At 45.2% G+C, this 23,396-nt stretch overlaps 1 protein-coding gene across 1 annotated transcript in view; it reads left to right on the top strand.

Moving 5' to 3' along the window:
- Nucleotides 1-6,705: 6,705 nt before the first annotated feature.
- Nucleotides 6,706-23,396, top strand: part of LOC310854002 (voltage-gated inwardly rectifying potassium channel KCNH7-like) — a gene marked incomplete at both ends in the record, with an annotated part of 138,835 nt that continues 122,144 nt past the window's right edge. The window contains 2 exons of the mRNA XM_083758476.1: nt 6,706-6,781; nt 11,225-11,455. Coding sequence (XP_083614602.1) covers nt 6,706-6,781; nt 11,225-11,455 — 307 coding nt within the window. The remainder of the gene's footprint in view (nt 6,782-11,224; nt 11,456-23,396) is intronic.

Here is a 23,396-nt window from a genome sequence, read left to right on the forward strand (position 1 = left end):
CGTCGGTGTGTGAATGTGGGAAGTGAGGACGCTGGCGTCGACTGTTCGCCGCTTCACCTCCCAGTGTGTGAATGAATGAACCATCGTAAAGCGCTTTGAGCACTTGGAAAAGCGCTATAAAAATGCAATTCATTATAATGTATGTTTAACTAGTAACGGAAGTTTTCAAATAATTGTAGGGGAGTAAAGAGTACAATACTTGCCTCAGAGATGTAGTGGAGTAGAAGTACAAGTATCGGACATTAGAAATACTCAAGTAAAATACAAACACCTGAAAGTTTTACTTAAGTATAGTACTCAAATGTACTTAGTTAACACCCCCCGCCCCCTCCAGATAGAAGAGGCTAGCCGACAAGAAGAGGTGATACATTTTTATCAGGCGCTGTGGCTGGTGCTGCTGGGACAAAAAACACTCTGGGGACAAAAGGTCTCGGGTTCTGTAGTGACTGTAGTGAAAACAGAGAGAAAACATTGGCTCAAACCAATGGTTTTAAACCCCCTTCACACCAAGGACCATTATGGTGGTCCGTGGCTCAAATGGGTCTGAGAGGCTAAATGTCATCAAACGGTGTTCCGTGGCTCAAATGGGTCTGAGAGGCTAAATGTCATCAAATGGTGGTCCGTGGCTCAGATGGGTCTGAGAGGCTAAATGTCATCAAATGGTGGTCCGTGGCTCAGATGGGTCTGAGAGGCTAAATGTCATCAAATGGTGGTCCGTGGCTCAGATGGGTCTGAGAGGCTAAATGTCATCAAATGGTGGTTCCGTGGCTCAAATGGGTCTGAGAGGCTAAATGTCATTAAATGGTGGTCCGTGGCTCAAATGGGTCTGAGAGGCTAAATGTCATTAAATGGTGGTCCGTGGCTCAAATGGGACTGAGAGGCTAAATGTCATTAAATGGTGGTCCGTGGCTCAGATGGGTCTGAGAGGCTAAATGTCATCAAATGGTGGTTCCGTGGCTCAAATGGGTCTGAGAGGCTAAATGTCATTAAATGGTGGTCCGTGGCTCAGATGGGTCTGAGAGGCTAAATGTCATCAAATGGTTGTTCCGTGGCTCAAATGGGTCTGAGAGGCTAAATGTCATTAAATGGTGGTCCGTGGCTCAAATGGGTCTGAGAGGCTAAATGTCATTAAATGGTGGTCCGTGGCTCAAATGGGACTGAGAGGCTAAATGTCATTAAATGGTGGTCCGTGGCTCAAATGGGACTGAGAGGCTAAATGTCATTAAATGGTGGTCCGTGGCTCAAATGGGACTGAGAGGCTAAATGTCATCATTGTGGTCCGTGAGGCTCAAATGGGTCTGAGAGGCTAAATGTCATTAAATGGTGGTCCGTGGCTCAAATGCGGAATAAATAAATAAACCACTGCTTCACACATTGTGATGACGGTACTTCTGTACATTTCTGAGTCGTGCAGTAATGTCCGCCGAGGGAAATCAGAGGCGTGTGGCGGCGGCCGCGGGGTCACGTAATTAACCGCGTTGCCATACCTCATTCTTAACACTTTTAGACCTGAGGACGATTCTACAAAATGTTTGTAGAAAAACCTCACGTTTCTATGTCAGTACATTTGTGTCAAGGACCCCCAAAAATATATGTAACTGCAGGCCACCGACCCCCATCTGAAAATATGTAGTTCCAGGGACCCCCCCAGAGGCAAAGATGAAAAAACTGAAAAAAAAACGTTCGCTCTGAAAGAATATATATTCAAAGATTTGCGCCACACTAAGAGCTTCATGTATAGATCTGCTATTTTTCAACAGCTATATAAAGCATGACATAATAATGCTTAAAACACCAAAAGGGGTTTCCCGCCCAAAACGGGTTAAAGCACACACGGCAAGAACCCTGTAAAGGTCGCGACCTTTGCCCCACATCCGAGGTCATGTGGGTGGGCTCAAAGGAGACCGTTTATAATTATGTTTTTAATGCATTTTTTTTTTTGTTTCCCGTAATGGCGTTTTTTTGTTATCGACCTCGCGGGCCGTTTCTTCGTCGTGTACAGTACTGCTGTTTGCAACGTCGCAGGCTGTCACATTCCTCTACGCCTTTCCTCATCATCTTCATCTTCATCATCATAATAGGAACAACAATAAGAATGAGAACGTATGATTAGAGTGCAATATAAATATGAATTTGTACAAAAAGCTGATTTGCAGACGTCTTTCACCCTGCACCCCCACCCCCTGCCAATGCATTGTATTATACTTTCTTTTGCAATCACATGCTTTGCATAACAAAGCATTCATGCTTGTCCAGCCTGTCTGTCTGTCACCCTGTCTGTCTGCGTCACCCTGTTTGTCTGCGTCACCCTGTCTGTCTGTGTCACCCTGTCTGTCTGTGTCACCCTGTCTGTCTGCGTCACACATTGAAGACTGCATTGTTTGTGTGCTCTCGCTTCGAATGCCATTTATGCATTGAAACGTTTAATCGGAGCATCCGATGCTCCAGATTATATAGATGTTATATATGTATTTGTACGTCTCTAAATGTTTTGATGAATTGAACATGGTGGACCCTACGGGGAACAAGTGTAATGCTTTATGGTCACTGTCGTCCACTCACAGTTGACAGTTTTCGTATTTTGAGAGAGAGAGAGAGAGAGAGAGGAGGCACTTAGATTAGCACAGAGGAGTGTATTGTTTTTCCACAGACACCAATATCACCATATTAAATTCCATGCGGCTGATCAATAACGACCTGCTAATGCATGCGGGGTCAATTAAATCATTTAATTGATCCGATAAGAAGCTTATTGAGTACCCGTTATCAATAAGCTTTGGGCTTATCAAGCATGTTATGGAGCATAGCGGCATAGTGGCCCGGTCATGTTTAAACAATCAAGACAAGAGGCGATCAAGAAATAAATGCCAACCAGCGCTGTCCGGGTAAACGCAATCACGCTTTTAATATACTTTTATTGGAAAAAAGGTCAATTTCCTTCCGTCTGTTAGAAAAGTACTGTATTTGAAGGCCCTAGGAAAATATACTGGTTCTGTTCAGAATAAATCTTCTCTCGTCTTTCCACAAAATAATAGAAAATGCCCAATACTGGTCTCGATAAGAACACGGCTCGATAAGCCTGATCGATAAGGTATGGTCGTTATCAATAAAAATTAACGAGCTCCATCCCTAATTGAATGTGAGATCGACAGGGGAGATGAGGCGAGCCGCGGGGCAGCACCTACAGTAATGTACACAGATTGTGTTGTTTTTGGCAGAACATTTTCATTTTAGTTTCAGTCATAGTCTCTTGAATAGCTTTCATTTAGTTTTTGTCACATTTTAGTCACCTGGAATGTTTTAGTGTCTAGTCTAGTTTTAGTCGACTAAATGTCATAAGATTTTAGTCGACTACATCTACAGTTGATTTAGTCGACTAAAATGTATTTTGGCGGGCCTCGATGCCGTCGTAATGGCTGATTTTTTTTTTTGTGTGGAAAATGGCCGATCTACAAGTTCACAACGCGTAGATTGTCTATTTTCAGCATGCAACCGCAAGTTGTGGATCTCTTGTCCACTAGTCCCTTCCTAACATTTTAGTCTAGTTTTTATTTGTTGACAAAATTGTCAGTATATTTAGTCTTAGTTTTTGTCATCATAGCTTACTTTTCATTTAGCTTTCGTCAGTGGAAAAAGGTAGTCGATGAACATTTCTCGTCATTCTTTTAGTCGACGAAATCAATACGGTCTGTGGTGCAGCGACGACGCAAAACCACAGACTGGACAGACGGAATTGTTCGTTCGTTAATTCATTTGACGGAATTGTTCGTTCGTTCATAATGATTCATTCATTTGATGAAAGACGTTAGTAAATCAAGGGGGAAGGAGAGGTTTTGGGTGGTAGGGTTAGGGGGTTTACAGAGAGGAAGGAGAGGTTTTGGGTGGTAGGGTCAGGGCGTTTACAGAGAGGAAGGAGAGGTTTTGGGTGGTAGGGTTAGGGCGTTTACAGAGAGGAAGGAGAGGTTTTGGGTGGTAGGGTTAGTGGGTTTACAGAGAGGAAGGAGAGGTTTTGGGTGGTAGGGTTAGGGGGTTTACAGAGAGGAAGGAGAGGTTTTGGGTGGTAGGGTTAGGGGGTTTACAGAGAGGAAGGAGAGGTTTTGGGTGGTAGGGTTAGTGGGTTTACAGAGAGGAAGGAGAGGTTTTGGGTGGTAGGGTTAGTGGGTTTACAGAGAGGAAGGAGAGGTTTTGGGTGGTAGGGTTAGGGCGTTTACAGAGAGGAAGGAGAGGTTTTGGGTGGTAGGGTTAGGGCGTTTACAGAGAGGAAGGAGAGGTTTTGGGTGGTAGGGTTAGGGCGTTTACAGAGAGGAAGGAGAGGTTTTGGGTGGTAGGTTTAGGGGGTTTACAGAGAGGAAGGAGAGGTTTTGGGTGGTATAGGGTTAGTGGGTTTACAGAGAGGAAGGAGAGGTTTTGGGTGGTATAGGGTTAGTGGGTTTACAGAGAGGAAGGAGAGGTTTTGGGTGGTAGGGTTAGGGCGTTTACAGAGAGGAAGGAGAGGTTTTGGGTGGTATAGGGTTAGGGGGTTTACAGAGAGGAAGGAGAGGTTTTGGGTGGTAGGGTTAGGGCGTTTACAGAGAGGAAGGAGAGGTTTTGGGGGTTTAAAGAAGATTGGGGATAAGGATAGTCTGACTGCCTCAAGCCGAAGCTGCCGTGCAGTTGCACATTAATGCAATCACAATAAATCATCACACTCTGAACATGAAAATACCATTTCCATTAGAGAAGGAGATTCTCTCACTGGGAATATGATCGGTCCATTATTACGTCCTTTACTAAACCTCTGAGATGCATATCATTGTGTACAGAGGAGGCACACAGTGCTGAAAAGCTCCAACTCAATCTGCTAATTTGGAAAGATAATCGTGGAAACGTTATCAAATCAATTTGCCATGCGTGCTGCATGGCAAATCTTTGAATTCTTTCACAGCGAATGTTTTTAACTCATTCCTTTGCCTCTGCGGGGGTCTCTGCCTGCACAACATATTTTCAGATGGGGGTCCACGGCCACATGCACACACATTTAACATCTTTATTTGCATTCACATTTTCACAACACAGCAGACGATAGTGGATGCACAAACTTGGAAAACTCTACATGCTTCAGGATACAGATCACGGGTACAGAAAGCATCGCCTTCTCCATATATGGCGACTGCCAAATATTGCAGACACTGAACATAATTTTGCAGATGCCTTGGGCATGCCTGCATTCTGCAGGCCCCTCACGACTGATTTATGGATATTACCGAGGCTTCCAAATATGAACACAAGTATAGTTTACACCTGTAGCCAAGCGTTATAATAGCATCCTTAAGACGCTGGTACTTAAGCACCTTGGTAAGGAATGCCTCTTCCAGACTGTGGTCAAATGCCACTTCCACAATGATCACTTCTCTACTGTCCTCATCAACAACCACAATATCTGGTCTAGCCATGTGACATCTGAAACACACACACACACACACACACACACACACACACAGTCACACACACACACACACACACACACACACACACACACACACACACACACACACACACACACACACACACACACACACACACACAGAGGACGGGAACCACTTGGTGTTTCTATAGCATTATGTTATACTTTAGCTATTGAAAAAATAGCAGATCTACAAGCTCGTAGCACATCACCAAGTGCTGCACACTACGAACTTGTAGATTTTATTATTTAAAAAGGGGGGGGGGGGGGGTTTAGAAGACATTCTTTTTCTTTTTATAATATAATCGTGTCTAATAAATGGTTAGACTGGCCTTCACATAAGTTTGAGAGGAATATTTCAGGACCACAGACAGTTCCCCTTCTCTCTCTCTCTCTGTGTGTGGTGTGAACGTGTGTTAGTGCATTTTATAGCTATGCATTTTATAACTCTGTCACATTTTATGCAAACCTTCGTCTATAGGCGAGGCTGAGGAGGCACGGATGGAAATTCACAGCAATCAAATGACATTTAAATCCGCCCATTCTACCCTAATGGTCGCCGCGGGTTTTCCATTCACGCCTTCACGTTCACGACATAACAAACAACGCGATATACACTTGTTTATGCCCTCGCGTCACCTCTCTCTCTCTCTCTCTCTCTCTCTCTCTCTCCTACACAGCCGCTGGCTTCAGAGAGAGAGCACCAGTGTTTCCCTCACCATCATCACAAATGGTAACCTATCGCGCCTCTCTCTCTCTCTTTCACACACACACACACACACACACTGGCGCTTTCGAGGAGCATGGTAGTGGCAGCGGCTGCGGCGTCACCTCATCGCTGTTTGTAAAAAGAAAACATGTTTAAACTGCGACTCCTCGTCGTCTTCAACTCTTCATTCTCCCCCCGGTGAGGTGAGGGAGGTCTCTGGTCTGGACCGCACGGACGGTCGGCGTGGTGCTGGCGGATCAGCGCCGGGGAGGCTGTATATAGTGTGAGATGCCTGGAAGTTGACAGAAATTACCGCTGATCAGTGAGAGTGTTGTCCGGTGTGAGGATCCAACGCACCGAGGAGTGACTGACTGCTACAGGGACAAAGGAACACCAACAACAACAAGGGAACCTCTCTCTCTCGCTCTCTCTCTCACTTCATATATACGAGCTCCGCTTTCTTCATCCGGACGGACAGAAGAATTATTAAGAAGCATTTTTTTTTTTTTTTTTTTTTTTTCGGGGGGTTTAATTTGTTTGAACCAAACCAACCATGCCTGTCCGAAGGGGTCACGTGGCGCCACAGAACACCTTTCTGGGAATAATCATACGGAAATTCGAAGGACAAAGTGAGTATTATTATGATTATATATGAATTTACGAGGCTGTGTACCGTTCAACCGTTTGGTTCCGTGATGCCCCGCGCGGTGCGGCGCAGCGCCGGGGCTTCCATGCACGGTGCTTGCTCTTGTGTTGGGTTTGCATTCAGCGCTGCAATTGCATACATGGATGGATCTGATCCTGTTCTGTTCTATATAAGTGTCTATTTGTACGTCTCTAAATGTTTTGATGAATTGAACATTTTGATTGATTTAAATATTTATTAACAGTTTGCAGAATTACAGTATAGGCTATTTCAAGCACAAACTCAATACAAAGACTGTTAACTGTGCAGAGTGGACGACCCAATTAAGCATTACACTTGTTTACAAGAGGGTCCACCTTGTTCAATTCATCAAAACATTTAGATACGTACAAATAAACATATACACTACAGTGAGGGGAAAAAGGAGGGGGGTGGGGGGCTGGGATTCAGATTTTACGGGGGCCAGTTTCGAATTGCAGCCATCCCTTTGCGGAGTCAAGGGATTCACATGTCTTAATGACTGTTGTTAGGGCGTTCCACATTTTGGTGGCATAGGAGCGAAAATTATTTAGTCTCTTGTTTGTGCCAAATCTGGGTTGCACATGTATGGTACCCTGCACTTCCTCGTGTGTTGTGGGTGTGGACTTCGTTAACATTAAGGAAGTATCTAGACAGGTACATGGGTATCTTGGTGGTGTATCGAATCTTGTGGACCAGACCCATTACAAGATGCTGTACTCTGTCGTCGACCCTAAGCCATTCCAGCCTGTCAAAGTGGGCAGGGGTAAGGTGGGTTCGGGGGGTGAGGTCAAGTAGGAGCCTGACCAGTTTGTTTTGGGAGGTCTGGAGCCTTGTTTTAAGGGCCTTTGAGGTGCTGTGGTACCAGGAGGTGCATGCATAGTCAAAGAAACCTTGTACGAGGGCTCCTGTTAAGGTCTTCAAGGTGTTCTTGTTGACCAGTGAGGAGATCCTGTAAAGGAATCTTGTTCTTTGGTTGACTTTTTTTAGTATGTTGGTGGCCATTTTATCACCAGAAAGATTAGCCTCCAGGATGGAACCTAGGTAGGTAATTTCATCTTTTCGTGTGATAATATTGTCACCCACTCTAACCAAGAAGCCATTTGCCTTGCTGAGATTACTATTAGATCCAAAGAGAATGGATTCAGTTTTTCCCAAGTGTAAAGATAGTTTGTTATCAGCGAGCCAGGTGCAGATTCTACCGAGTTCAGAGCTGAGGGCCTTTTCAACCTGCAGTTTGTTCCTGTCCGAGACTAAGTGCCAGAGTCATCTGCGAACAGGAACAAGTTGCAGTCACAAGCTGAAGTCATGTCGTTTACATTTAAAGGCCCTAGTATGCTTCCTTGTGGAACGCCACAGCTCACTTGGAGGGGGGGGGGGGGGGGGGGGCAGTGTTCCATTCACCTCCACAAGGTGGACCCTCCTCTCACAGTTAACAGTCTTTGTATTGAGTTGTGCTTTAATTGTACTGTAATTCTCTCTCTAGGTCGTCCTCAGACGAGCCCTACATCGTCGTTTCCAGTCATCCCGGTTCTCCATACATCCGGCCAGTTCGTTGGTACTTTGCACTCCTGCATCGCTCTTGAGTACATCCACGTATGTTAGCGTGGGGCGTCCTCGTGACCGGTGTCCGTGTGTTGGTTCCCAGAGCACCAGTTTGCTGGCTGGCAGTTCTTGATGCCTTTGTCAGTGTCCTGCTAGTCTCATTCTCCTGGCTGCTATTTTCTGGCTCACCCTTGGTAATCCCTCATACAGAGTCTTGTTAGTGACATGTACGGTCATGCTGATGTTAAGTACTGCATGCAGCATTCTGGTGTAGCACCCGTCAAGGGACTTCTGCAGGGTTGGCTTCAGGGTCCAGCATTCACTGCCGTATAGGAGAACAGACTCCACTGTTGCGTAGAAGAAGCTGAGTTTGATTTGTCGGGGGAGATTGGAGTTCCATACACTGGTCATGCCATTCAGGGCCCTCCATGCAAGTGCCTTCCTCACTTTCAGATCTTGCTCGGTTGAGTTGACCCATGAGCCCAGGTACTTGAAGTCCTTCAGCACCGTGCCTCCTGTTGTTGTGAGAGGTGGATGTTCCGGTGAGATGTTGTAGGTGATAACCTCAGTTTTCTTGGCATTTAGCCTAAGGCCAACTTTGGCACACTCCAGCTCCACTCTGTTCAGGAGTTCCTGAGCTTGTTTCACGCTGTCGGAGAGCAGGCCGATGTCATCCGCATAGTCCAGATCTGTCAGGACTACCTTGGGATGTCGTCTTGACCTCCTTGGTGTTAGCGTGAAGCCAAGATCCTGCTCTCGTCCACTGATGGCTTTCCTGAGTGCATAGTCCAGGACTATGATGAAGAGGAAAGGGGCTAGGGTATCCCCCTGCATTACCCTGGCCCGGATATCAAACTCCTCGCTGTTACCATCTGGGGTCACCACCTTGGCCCTTGTTCTTGCATACATGGACTCTATTGCCCGGAGCAAGTTGGGGGGGACACCATAGGCCTTAAGGATCTTCACCATTGTGCCTCTGTGAATCGAGTCAAACGCCTTTTTGAAGTCGATGAAGCAGAGTACAGCCGTCAAGTTATCCTTCTTCACCTCCTCAATCATTCTCCTCAGTGCCAAGATCTGTGCTACGGTAGTTCTCCCCTCTCTGAAGCCATTTTGGTTCTCTCTCAGGAGAGGGTCGATGGCATGCTGTATCCTGTATCCTGTTTAGTATCATTCTGTTTGCAGTGATACAAGTCAGGCTGATGCCTCGGTAGTTGTCTGGCTTTGAGAGGTCCCCAGCTTTAGGCACTGGAATGATGTTGGACAGAGACCATATTTCAGGCTGTTTGTTGTTCATTAGTGACAGGTTGCAAAACTCCAGGGTGAGGTCATCAAGGTCAATTCTGCAAACTGTTAATACATATTTAATTTTCAATCAATCAATCTGTCTGCTGTGCACAATGTGCAGCAACACACACACACAACTGTCACTCCGAAGTTCTACTCTTATGTGTGGCAGTCGGACTGCGAAGCATATTGTTGTTTGCTTATCAAACACATTCCATGCAGGATTTATTTATCTTGAACATAAAAAGTACAAATAACAGTAGGCCTACATCATCAACACCTTACAACAGTGTTTTACCTTACAACAGTGTTTTACCGTACAACAGTGTTTTACCTTACAACAGTGTTTTACCTTACAACAGTGTTTTACCTTACAACAGTGTTTTACCTTACAACAGTGTTTTACCTTACAACAGTGTTTTACCTTACAACAGTGTTTTACCTTACAACAGTGTTTTACCGTACAACAGTGTTTTACCGTACAACAGTGTTTATACTGCATGTTTGCCAGGCATCATTTACAACCCTTAAATGTTAATGTGTGTGGAGCCATTGTATCATTATCATAAATCATAGATCGGTGCTGGGCTAGCTGGCATGAAGTTTAATTTGGCCACGCTCAGCCAGACGCTCTGAACGGCTGCAGACAGGAAATGGCTTTTTGTATCCGTTCTTCTAGATTGAAGTTCATGGATTCTGCATGTTTGTAAAACATAAAATATATTTAAAACAAAATACTATACAGTGACTGCAAGTGGCATCAGTCAGACACACAACTGATTGGATATGAATCCATAAATGCTGTTCAGCAAACGTCATTTGTGTTTTGAGGGACGCTGTGGCCCCTCCTATGTGCCCAGCGGTGTGTGTTCGTGTGTACCCCGTTATAGCAAGGATTTGATTGACTGAGCAAATCATAGCGACGATTTGATTGGCTGAGCAAAGTGTATATTATCGAGGGTGAAAAAAAAAAGGCGGAAAGTGTGATTGGCCCAGAATGAGATGATGTGTATGATATTATGATGATGAGAGCGCCGCTCACTTCACACAGGTGTGATTATTTTGCAGTACCGGTATTTGCTCCGAGGTGAACTCTGTGCGACGTCCACTGTTCACCAAAGAGGGGTCCGGGGACCCCCAGTGGTCCCTGAGATAGTTCCAGGGGGTCCCCAGCTAAATTATAGTGTGGAACCAAGTGGACGAATGGAACCGTTTGCACTCTCGCGTACACTCTCAGAGTTAAATTAACATGGATTTTACAATATAAATTGGGGGTCTCAGAAGTAGAAATGCCATTAAATGGGGGTCCGTAGACTAATGCATGTCAAACTGGGGGGGTCCTTGAAATTAAACTGGTTGAGGATCACCGCTAGAGCCGTCAAAACCTTCTCTTATGGGGGTCCCTGGAATGTCTCGCTAATTGGTGTCAATGTGGGGGTCCTTGACATGAAAAAGTTTGGGAACCACTTATTTCCAGGACACTGTTTGTGTGCTCACAAACAAAATATTCGCCATGCTGACAAACATCCACCTCTCCACTTACCAACGCTTTTCCTCCCCCCCCCCCCCCCCCCAGACAAGAAGTTCCTCATCGCCAACGCCCGCGTGCAGAACTGCGCCATCATCTACTGCAACGACGGCTTCTGCGAGATGACGGGCTTCTCGCGGCCCGACGTCATGCAGCGGCCGTGCACCTGCGACTTCCTGCACGGGGCCTTCACCAGCCGCCACGCTGTGGCCCAGGTGGCCTCCGCCCTCCTGGGGTCCGACGAGCGCCGCGTGGAGATCACCTACCACCGCAAGGACGGTGAGTACCCGGAGACCACCTCCTCCTCCGCCATTATACTGTTTTCCGTCTGTCCCGAGAGGCGGGCTCGGTCTTCTATGAATAGGACTCTATAGATGGCCTGTGCCGAACCATCGCTAGATGGCGCTGGCGAGCTATTGGGTGTTGGCGGGCTGAGCTTCCCGGCGAGGAGTGTTATGGGTTTGCTTGTGTTTTACTTTCTGTCCTGGTGTTGGAGGGAAGCGGTCGCTCTATTCAGAGGAAGAGAGATCATATTTTTGGTTGTTTACTACGGACCGTTGGTACAGAATTAGAACCCTGGCTGATCACATTTGTACCTTGAGTTATTTTTGTTTTGTTAAATCACCAGTTCTGTAACACGGACTTCCTTCTCCTTTATAGCACATAGAAGAACGAAAGCATAAGGATTTCTCTGGAGAGGAGAGACACGGTGGTTATAGTAGTCTGGAGAGGAGAGACACGGTGGTTATAGTAGTCTGGAGAGGAGAGACACGGTGGTTATAGTAGTCTGGAGAGACACGGTGGTTATAGTAGTCTGGAGAGGAGAGACACGGTGGTTATAGTAGTCTGGAGAGGAGAGACACGGTGGTTATAGTAGTCTGGAGAGACACGGTGGTTATAGTAGTCTGGAGAGGAGAGACACGGTGGTTATAGTAGTCTGGAGAGGAGAGACACGGTGCTTATAGTAGTCTGGAGAGGAGAGACACGGTGCTTATAGTAGTCTGGAGAGGAGAGACACGGTGGTTATAGTAGTCTGGAGAGGAGAGACACGGTGGTTATAGTAGTCTGGAGAGGAGAGACACGGTGGTTATAGTAGTCTGGAGAGGAGAGACACGGTGGTTATAGTAGTCTGGAGAGGAGAGACACGGTGCTTATAGTAGTCTGGAGAGGAGAGACACGGTGGTTATAGTAGTCTGGAGAGGAGAGACACGGTGCTTATAGTAGTCTGGAGAGGAGAGACACGGTGCTTATAGTAGTCTGGAGAGCTAGTTGCTGCTGCCAGAGCCATAGAGTAAGACAGTTAGGAGGACATTGAGGGGTCAGAAAACTGAGAGCTGTTCATGCAGCCTGGATGGAGAGGGACAAGCTGGAGTTGGAAATACATTGTTTTCAACGAGAGGCGGCGCAAATATCAGCGATTTTAGGTCATGTGTGCAACAAGACAACTGTTTTAAAGTATTGCACAGTGACAACTAAAGTCTCTGTAATGTTTATGTTGTACTATTACAAAAAAAACAATCTAAAATAAAGGGATTTAAGATCATTAAAGCTGAGCTGTTGCCCGGAGTCCACTAGACATTGCCACTAGTCTTCACTATGCTCTTCGCCAGCCATTCTGATTGGTCCGTCCATGTGACACCTAGTGCCATTCGTAGCATTCTTGTGTCGACTCCATCCAGGGGTCTTTCCTGTTGTGCTGTGAGTGTGATGTAGCACTTTCCCATAGCCCAGACGACCTTACAGACGTATGCAAAGGCTCAATTTATGTCACTTTGATAGATAGATAGATAGATAGATTTTATGTAGACTATATACAGTAGTATGCATGCATAGTTTCATTATATAGATATTCCACTGTTGCGTTCTTAGCTTACGTATGATTCTTGATCACTTTTTATGTATATGATACATCCTGTTCCTGCTTACTGTAAATCACTCTGGTTTAAAGTCTGATAAATAAATGGCCTAAATTGTGAATTGATGGTCCATGTCTGGAGAACCATCGTAGGGATGGGACCATAATCGTTATATTATCGTTTATATCGCAGTGATTTTCAACATTTATCATATCAAGGCCTGTCATTTATTCAGCATTTGACCACCATTTGATGACATTTAGCCTCTCAGACCCATTTGAGCCACGGACCACCGTTTGATGACATTTAGCCTCTCAGACCCATTTGAGCCACGGACCACCATTTGATGACATTTAGCCTCTCAGACACATTTGAGCCACGGACCACCATTTGATAACATTTAGCCTCTCAGACCCATTTGAGCCACGGACCACCATTTGATGACATTTAGCCTTTCAGACCCATCTGAGCCACGGACCACCATTTGATAACATTTAGCCTCTCAGACCCATTTGAGCCACGGAACCACCATGTGATGACATTTAGCCTCTCAGACCCATTTGAGCCACGGACCACCATTTGATGACATTTAGCCTCTCAGACCCATTTGAGCCATGGACCACCATTTGATGACATTTAGCCTCTCAGACCCATTTGAGCCACGGATCACCATTTGATGACATTTAGCCTCTCAGACCCATTTGAGCCACGGACCACCATTTGATGACATTTAGCCTCTCAGACCCATTTGAGCCACGGAACCACCATGTGATGACATTTAGCCTCTCGGACCCATTTGAGCCACGGAACCACCTTTTGATGACATTTAGCCTCTCAGACCCATTTGAGCCACGGACCACCATTTGATGACATTTAGCCTCTCAGACACATTTGAGCCACGGACCACCGTTTGATGACATTTAGCCTCTCAGACCCATTTGAGCCACGGACCACCATTTGATGACATTTAGCCTCTCAGACGCATTTGAATTTGTTTGTCCACAGTTCCATCCATGCTGTATTGATGTTGGTACCATTAGGAGAGACAACAGGGAAACGTTGATTGATGTGTAGAGGTCTTGCAAGTGAAGTAATAATTTAGCTCTTAGGAGAGAAACCAAAACCAAATGGACCCTTTACTTTATTCCATTTGGTTTTATGTTACTTACGCTCTCTCAAGAGACTGTTAAAGATCTATAAAAGGGTCCATTTGGTTACCGACTCTCCATCATTCAGCTGGGGACCACCTGGACCCCCCGACCCCCCGACCCCCCTCGGGGACCACCTGGACCCCCCGACCCCCCGACCCCCCGACCCCCCTCGGGGACCACCTGGACCCCCCGACCCCCCGACCCCCCTCGGGGACCACCTGGACCCCCCGACCCCCCTCGGGGACCACCTGGACCCCCCGACCCCCCGACCCCCCTCGGGGACCACCGGTTGGTGCACATCTTCACCAAGCATGCAGGGAGGTTATGCATTCTGATTGATTGTCATATGCCAATAAAACGGAAACAATTCCTTGCATTTCGCATCACAAAGAAAAAACTATTAAAATAAATAGTTTGAAATATAGCAAGAAGAAATAAAGGCAACTAATTAACAAAAATAAATCTAAGGTAGAATAAGTCAAACGTATAATCTCGCACCCCTCTTTAACTGAAATGACTCACTAGCAGTGGCGTGCACAGATAGACACTAGGGGGTGCTAGAGCAAATGTGGACAAAATGTGCCCTTTTGAAAAAAAAGGGCACACTATTAAGGCAGCCGGCCGGTTCCACGCTCTGCACAAGGTGCCCTTTTTTCACTTGAGCACCTGCCCCCTCTAACTGTCTGTGCACGCCACTGTTCACTAGGAACTGTTGTGGAATGGTCTCTTGCAATGTGTCACATTCCAGAGAGAATATACTATACACTATACATCAGCCATAGTGGTAATGAGGATGTGCCTTTGCCAGTATACAGTACCACTGTCTGTACTGTACGTCACTTATGTCATGTGTGTACAGTATAGTGTTTCCTGGCCCTGGCTGCTGCCAACCGACATCCATCCATCCGTCCGTCCGTCAGTCTGTCACACTGCTGCGTTCGCTCGCTCTGGCGAAAGCTGAGCGTGTGGACACGGAGAGAGAGAGAAGAGAGAAGAATCATTCCCTTTTCGCAGGAAAAAAAAGTGCACTTCTTTAGAAGTGACACTCGGGTTCTGTTCATTATTCTCTGTTTGTTCCTCTGTGCCTTACGGAGTCCAGCATGTAGCTCAGCTCCCCAGGCCCAGGGTAACGCGATGAGGCCCGCATGGCTTGGGTTTCACTGTGCGGTCTGTCCCAAGTGTCCTTTATGCCTCGTCATTCAGACGCTACGGATAATATTTTTGTGTTTATATTCTGCTGCACGGCTTCTCAACATACAGTACCTTCTGCAGGCCGTGATTTCTAAAGAAACATCATATTTGAACTGGGGACTCCCCAAGATACTCATATTTGAACTGGGGACTCCAAGATACTCATATTTGAACTGGGGACTCCCCAAAATACTCATATTTGAACTGGGGACTCCCCAAAATACTCATATTTGAACTGGGGACTCCCCAAAATACTCATATTTGAACTGGGGACTCCAAGATACTCATATTTGAACTGGGAACTCTCCAAAATACTCATATTTGAACTGGGGACTCCCCAAAATACTCATATTTGAACTGGGGACTCCAAGATACTCATATTTGAACTGGGAACTCTCCAAAATACTCATATTTGAACTGGGGACTCTCCAAAATACTCATATTTGAACTGGGGACTCCCCAAAATACTCATATTTGAACAATGCCTCATATTATTTGACAGTTTGGCCAATGTTTGACCAGTATGTTGATTACTGTTGATGTAGTAGGCTTTCATCATCATCATCATTTATTTAACTCACGACCATGATCACATGGTTTGGAGCACAGATTCATAAAAGTATACAATCGAAAGTATACAATACATTACAGATTACACGATATACATAGACATATCGTAAGGCTTTCCCTATTTATACAGTGGGAGAACATTTTTCAGAAAAGCACCCAATTTATAAATTACTTTTTGTTTTTCAGATTTTATTAATGCAATTAGTTTAAACATAGAAGGGTAGGTAAAGAAATAAAGTGGCAGGTATTTTTGCCTGAAATCCATAATGTCAGTATTCTTACATTCCAACAAAACATGATACTCGTCTCCAATTCTGGCTTCCTTACATAGGTTACGAATCCTCTGATTTCTTTCCAATCCTTTATATCTACCGATGACCTTTGGGATTCTTGTGTTGTTTAGCCTAAGGTTGCAAATAGCCTGTCTATACTTACGGTTTTCACATAGAAGATATTTTTCTAGTTTGAACTCTTGTTTGTATTCAACATAGATGTCACATGATGTCATACTATTGAGTTCACTTTGCCACTTTTGCAAAAACTGGTCTTTCAACCTTTGTTCAACAGTTTGCTTCAACCAGTCAATGTTATTACATTTCTGGGCCAACCAAATGTAAGACATACCACAGTCATCCAGTATTTTCTTCACCTGTGCAACCCAAGGTGACACATGGGCACCTGTGTTGAACAGGTTAAGCAGACAGTCGTACATTATTCGACTCAGTTTACTCTCTTTTCCTTCGATCAACCGGGCCCAGTACCCGATAAGTCTCTTTTTAACAGCGATACAAATTGGGTACCTCCCCAGCTCACCATACACCATATTACTACAGGTAGTTGTTTTAACTTTTAGGATATACTTGAGAAATTTCAGATGTAATTTTTCTAGTTTTTCTAGTTTTTCACATAGATTTCACATGTGTACAGCATGACTGGTGAGACCAATTTGTCGAAGAGATCCAGTGCAACATTTACTGGTAAATCAAACGATCTACATTTACTAAGGAGGGAGTACATGGCACGTGAGGCCTGCTTGTGTAGTTCTTCGATAGCAATCTTAAATGATCCATTATAGTTCATAATAACTCCAAGGTATTTGAAACTATGGACAAGCTCTAGGTTGACTCCATTACAGACACATTTTAGTTTGCTGATATCAGCTTTTCTACATCCAAAGACTGTGACCTTTGTTTTATCACTATTGATTTTCAATTTCCATTTTTCACAAAAACCACACATCAGGTCTATTGCCTTCTGCAATCCCTCCTTTGTATTTCCGCGTATAATAATACCAAAAGCTGGAAATAGCTATCGATAAGTGGGTCGTCATAATTAATAGACTGGCAGACATTGGGGCGGCGGTGGCTCAGGGGTAGAGTGCCTGGATGGTAACCGCAAGGTTGCCAGTTCGAACCCGGGCTCCCCCAGAGTTACTGTCAAAGTGTCCTTGAGCAAGACACTGAACCCCTAATTGCTCCCGATGTGCTAGTTGGTGCCTTGCATGGTTTCCGCCGCCATCGGTGTATGAATGTGTGTGTGAATGGGTGAATGTAATGCACAATCTATGTAAAGCGCCTTGGATAAAGGCGCTATATAAATGCACCATTTACCATTTACCATTTATTGTTAATAAGGTAATCCTCCAGGTCATTGATAAACAGTGAGAACAGTAATGGCGACGGATTTCCCCCCTGTCTTACTCCAGCTAAACTTACAAAGAAATCTGATTTCATGCCATTAACAAAAACACACGATTTAACGTTTTTATACATATTCATTACTATATCCATAAATTTACCTTTGATGCTTACTTTAGATAGTTTATACTTTCTCTTGTCTTTCTTTTGTATTTTTGAGTATAGTAGATTTGTAGATTTTCGTCTTACACAAACATTGACAATGAATGTAGAATTTCACGTCATAGTGTCTGAGCAAATAGGCATAGTGCCTATTTTACGTCATGATGCGCGCACACACGCACACACACACACACACACACACACACACACACACACACACACTTGATAATACTCTGTACAAAGGCTGTATACCCCCCGTGTGTGTGTGTGTGTGTGTGTGTGTGTGTGTGTGTGTGTGTGTGTGTGTGTGTGTGTGTGTGTGTGTGTGTGTGTGTGTGTGTGTGTGTGTGTGTGTGTGTGTGTGTGTGTGTGTGTGTGTGTGTGTGTGTGTGTGTGTGTGTGTGTGTGTGTGTGTGTGTGTGTGTGTGTGTGTGTGTGTGTGTGTGTGTGTGTGTGTGTGTGTGTGTGTGTGTGTGTGTGTGTGTGTGTGTGTGTGTGTGTCCTCCAGCCACATTGTATTTATCCAGGTGATTGAGCTCACCTTACATAACTAACTGAAGGTGTAACCTAAACCTACAGTGCTGGACAGCAAACGAGTACATTTACGTAAGTACTTTGTGCTTAGTTTTTATAGGCTATTTGTACTTTTCTCAAGTATATCCAATTTCCAATACTTTTACTACAGGACATAATTATACCCGGAAGTTAAGCGGGAACGTAGCCTGGTGAAACCACTCCCCCTGCTGGACAACATTTGCATTCTGCCAGCAGGGAGAGTCTGGGAACTCTCAGGCAGAGATGATGCACCATGTATGTTTGTATGCGGCTGTATGAGGCGGCGCTAGAGGCGGGATCAACGCGAGACTTATGATATATTGAAGTGCTGCCACAGCGCAAATGTAAACACAACCTAACAGGACTACAACTCTAATGTAAACGCAACCTAACAAGACTACAACTCTAATGTAAACACAACCTAACAGGACTACTCTAATGTAAAGGAGGACTGAAATCGCCTCATGTGCTTTTGAGCAACTTAATGCAAGTGGATGGGAGGAGAAATCTAACTTGATGCAAGTGGATGGGAGGAGAAATCCGGTGCCGTCTCTATTAATATATACCTCTAAGCTACTGAGTGACAAAGAAATCTACTTTCTGGCCTTGGCAGCCCATACATCCACACAGAAAAGTCCTGACTGATTGCATTGAACGACGTTAAACTCACTTTGTCGCACGCACGCACGCACGCACACAGTGTAGGTGGTGGTTACATTAAAAGATAAGCCTGTTATAAGGTAGTCGGTGACCTGAAGATGAGGCTGTGGTTCGTGTCGGGATCATATCGGTGTCTCTGTGAGGAGAAGACGACCGACGGCGCTGCCCTTGAATTGAAGGGTTTAATCACTTTAAGCCATTCTGAACGGGAACCCATTTTGGTGTTAGCATCATGTTATGCTTTAGCTATTGAAAAATAGCAGATACGAGCTTGTAGGTCTGCTATTTTTGAAAAATCAAAGAACGACTGATATTTTTTAGAATCTGATCTCAGGTCAGAATGGGTTAATCAGACCAGTGTGTGTCCAGTGGAAACCTCGTATGAATCTGATCTCAGGTCAGAATGGGTTAAGCCCTATTTGACGCTTCAATTATCCGCTGGGGCCGTGCGGTGGGTCGGTCGTGCGGTGGGGTCGTGCGGTGGAGACGGACAAACTCCTATCTTGTACTCTCCTAGCTTGTACTCTCCTAGCTTGTACTCTGACCCTGCAAATAATCGTAGATCGGATATCGGTCATACTTCCATAATCGTAAACCCTAGAATGTGTTTTGGTGGGACAGCAGAGTGCAGTTCCAACATTAAGACAGGTGCAAAAACAACACAATGCAATGAATAAGGAATACATTTAAAGTGTTCAGGTCAAGTCCATTCCACTCTGAGTGGGGATGGAGGGAGGATAGAAGGGGGGTCAGGGGGACACCGGATGGGCCGTGGGGTTAAAAGCTGTTTGAGTGTCGGGCCTTCATAGCCTTTAGGGAACGCACCCTCCTGCCTGAGGGGAGAGGGGCAAAGGGACCGTGGCCTGGGTGTACAGGGTCAGCCTGGGGCAAAGGGACCGTGGCCTGGGTGTACAGGGTCAGCCTGGGGCAAAGGGACCGTGGCCTGGGTGTACAGGGTCAGCCTGGGGCAAAGGGACCGTGGCCTGGGTGTACAGGGTCAGCCTGGTTCAAAGGGACCGTGGCCTGGGTGTACAGGGTCAGCCTGGGGCAAAGGGACCGTGGCCTGGGTGTACAGGGTCAGCCTGGGGCAAAGGGACCGTGGCCTGGGTGTACAGGGTCAGCCTGGGGCAAAGGGACCGTGGCCTGGGTGTACAGGGTCAGCCTGGGGCAAAGGGACCGTGGCCTGGGTGTACAGGGTCAGCCTGGGGCAAAGGGACCGTGTCCTGGGTGTACAGGGTCAGCCTGGGGCAAAGGGACCGTGGCCTGGGTGTACAGGGTCAGCCTGGGGCAAAGGGACTGTGGCCTGGGTGTACAGGGTCAGCCTGGGGCAAAGGGACCGTGGCCTGGGTGTACAGGGTCAGCCTGGGGCAAAGGGACCGTGGCCTGGGTGTACAGGGTCAGCCATGATCTTCCTGGTCCTCCTCGAAGCCATACTGGGCGGGAAACCCTTTTGGTGTTTCATGCATGATGTTATAGTTTAGCTATTGAAAAACATAGAGCTTGTAGGTCTGCTATTTTTGAAAAATCATGACACAAAATGTGACACAAATCTTTGAATATATATATATATATATATATATATATATATATATATATATGTATATATATATATATATATATATATATTCTTTTAGAGCGAACTAAATGGTTTAAAGTAAAACGAGCGAGTACTTTTTCCACCTAACTGGCCTGGCACGTTTTATGAAGACAATAAACCCTCATGCAGCGCCTCCTCCACCCCCCCCCCCCCCCCCCCCCCCCCCCTCCCTCGAGGGTCTAGGGGGGGGGGGGGCCATAACCTCTGTGTGGGCGGAGTCGTAACCTCTGCATTGATCTGCTGAGCAAACAGCGTTAATTTAATGAGGACACGAATACCTGCATGTCTGATTGATCTGTCCACACACACACACACACACACACACACACACGCATGCCAGCATGTCTCATTGATCTGTCCACGCCGCGCATCGCCCAGCGAGGGGAATTCAATGGCGGCTGGACGCCTTTTCCCCCCCTGCCGCGTTAAAACGCCATTAAATTATTCAAGTGCGAAGAAATGAAAAGCATGTTAGCCAAGGTTTGACTAAATGGGACAAGTTTGTAGAGGTTTTGGTTGTTATAGTTTGCATATCAATGGAATGAAAACATCTATATTTTACATGAATTACGTCTGAAGAATGTTTAGAGCTTTGGCTCTTGCATTCCTAACAAACATTAAAGGAGAATTCCATGCTAGAATGCTTTCTTATCTTTCTTACCTTTCTTTGTAGTCGTTACGTCCCCACCAAAGAGGTCCAGGTGTTTTTTTTGTGCAAAAACTCCTTATTGGCTATTTTCCCTACCATAAACCCTCAATGAATTGCATTGGATTGAATGGGAATTGAATGGGGCTATGGGGTGTTATGCTAGTTCACCTATTTCCATCGAAAGAAGTAGTAAAGTGTGCCGCTTGGGATATTATTTACATTATGAAGAGAGGATGTATACAAAGAAATTATAATTTTGAGCGATGGAAATAAGCGAATTAGCACAACACCCCATAGCCCCATTCAATTCCCATTCAATTCAATGCAATTCATTGAGGGCTTATGGTAGGGGAAATAGCCAATCAGGAGCTTTTGCACAAAAAAACACCTGGACCTCTTTGGTGGGGACGTAACAACTACAAAGAAAGGTAAGAAAGCCTTTTAGTATGGAATTCTCCTTTAAGTTCATTCAGATCTTTTTGTTTGCAGTAAATCACAAGTTGTGTCTTTCTACACGTTCAGCCCTCCTACACAATCTGTTAGAAATCTCAGCCAGGGAGATTACCCAGCATGCAGCTGTGTTATACTTGGATTTAACAGGTGCTACATCGTCTAACGTGGGACTGCAACGTAGACATATTTCAATATTCTAACCACACCTGGGGGTCTATTAGAGTAATGTTAACTCCATGGACACATACAGAACACCTGGGGGTCTATTAGAGTAATGTTAACTCCATAGACACATACAAAACATCTGGGGGTCTAATAGGTCTATTAGAGCAATGTTAACTCCATAGACACATACAAAACACCTGGGGGTCTATTAGAGTAATGTTAACTCCATACAAAACACCTGGGGGTCTATTAGAGTAATGTTAACTCCATACAAAACACCTGGGGGTCTATTAGAGTAATGTTAACTCCATACAAAACACCTGGGGGTCTATTAGAGTAATGTTAACTCCATGGACATATACAGAACACCTGGGGGTCTATTAGAGTAATGTTAACTCCATACAAAACACCTGGGGGTCTATTAGAGTAATGTTAACTCCATGGACATATACAGAACACCTGGGGGTCTATTAGAGAAATGTTAACTCCATACAAAACACCTGGGGGTCTATTAGAGTAATGTTAACTAGAAATGTGAGGCAGTGTTTTGGTAAAATATGTTAGAGCACAATATGTGTGTCTCCTTAGACCATAATATGTAAATACTGGGTCTAAATTAAGCCCTCTGTGTGTTCTGACGCAGATGGACCGGTGGAGCACAGTGTGCTTCTCTGAGGCTGACGGCTTTGATGCTGGCCTCTTTAAACTTTTCATGACATTAATTTTCATTGATTTATTTATTCTAAAAGTTTCTCTTTTAGTTTTTATGACCTCAATCACACCCAAACAAACAACCTGAATTCAGATTTTCTGTGTATCTGGCCTTGCCAGCAGATGTCACTGTTGAGGCATTTTTGCCCGTCAATCATCGCCTCTGACTGTCAACTAAAACTACAGATTTCGTCGACTAAAATGTATTTTGGCGGGCCTTGATGCCGTCGTAATGAAAATAGCCGATCTACAAGCTCACGACGCGTTGTGGGCTTGTAGTTCGTCTATTTTCAGCATGCAACTAATTGTAAAATGACGAAATTGTCAGTATACTGTATATATTTAGTCTTAGTTTTAGTCATCATGGCTTAGTTTTCATTTAGTTTCCATTTAGTTTTCGTCAGTGAAAAACATAGTATAGCATAGTCGACGAACAATTTTCGTCTTGGTTTTAGTCGACGAAAACAACATTGCAGGCAAATCAGAGCACTGAAATATCCACAGACAGACAGACAGACAGACAGACAGACAGACAGACCGCCCAATCGTTTTTTGGGTGCAATCGAGGTCAGAGAGAGAGAGAGAGAGAGAGAGACTCCCATAATGTGCTGGATGGACTCTTCATGCAGTTAGCTATAGTTGTCACTGCGTGAAGGCCACACACAGGCTGCAAAACAGCCTGACCTCCATTATTTCCACAGGCGCGCGTGCATACGCCTCGCCTCTCCACACACAGGCACGCTCCCATTTAGACAGAAGCCTGAGCTCAGTTCGGGGCTCTCCCCAGGTTTGCAGATCGCGCTATACGTCAAAGAAAAAGCATGGAATACGGACGTGTATATTACAGGAAACTCCCGTTAAAC

Source organism: Protomyctophum parallelum (assembly GCF_964188405.1).
Source record: "Protomyctophum parallelum genome assembly, chromosome: 23".
Taxonomy (NCBI): Eukaryota; Metazoa; Chordata; class Actinopteri; order Myctophiformes; family Myctophidae; genus Protomyctophum; species Protomyctophum parallelum.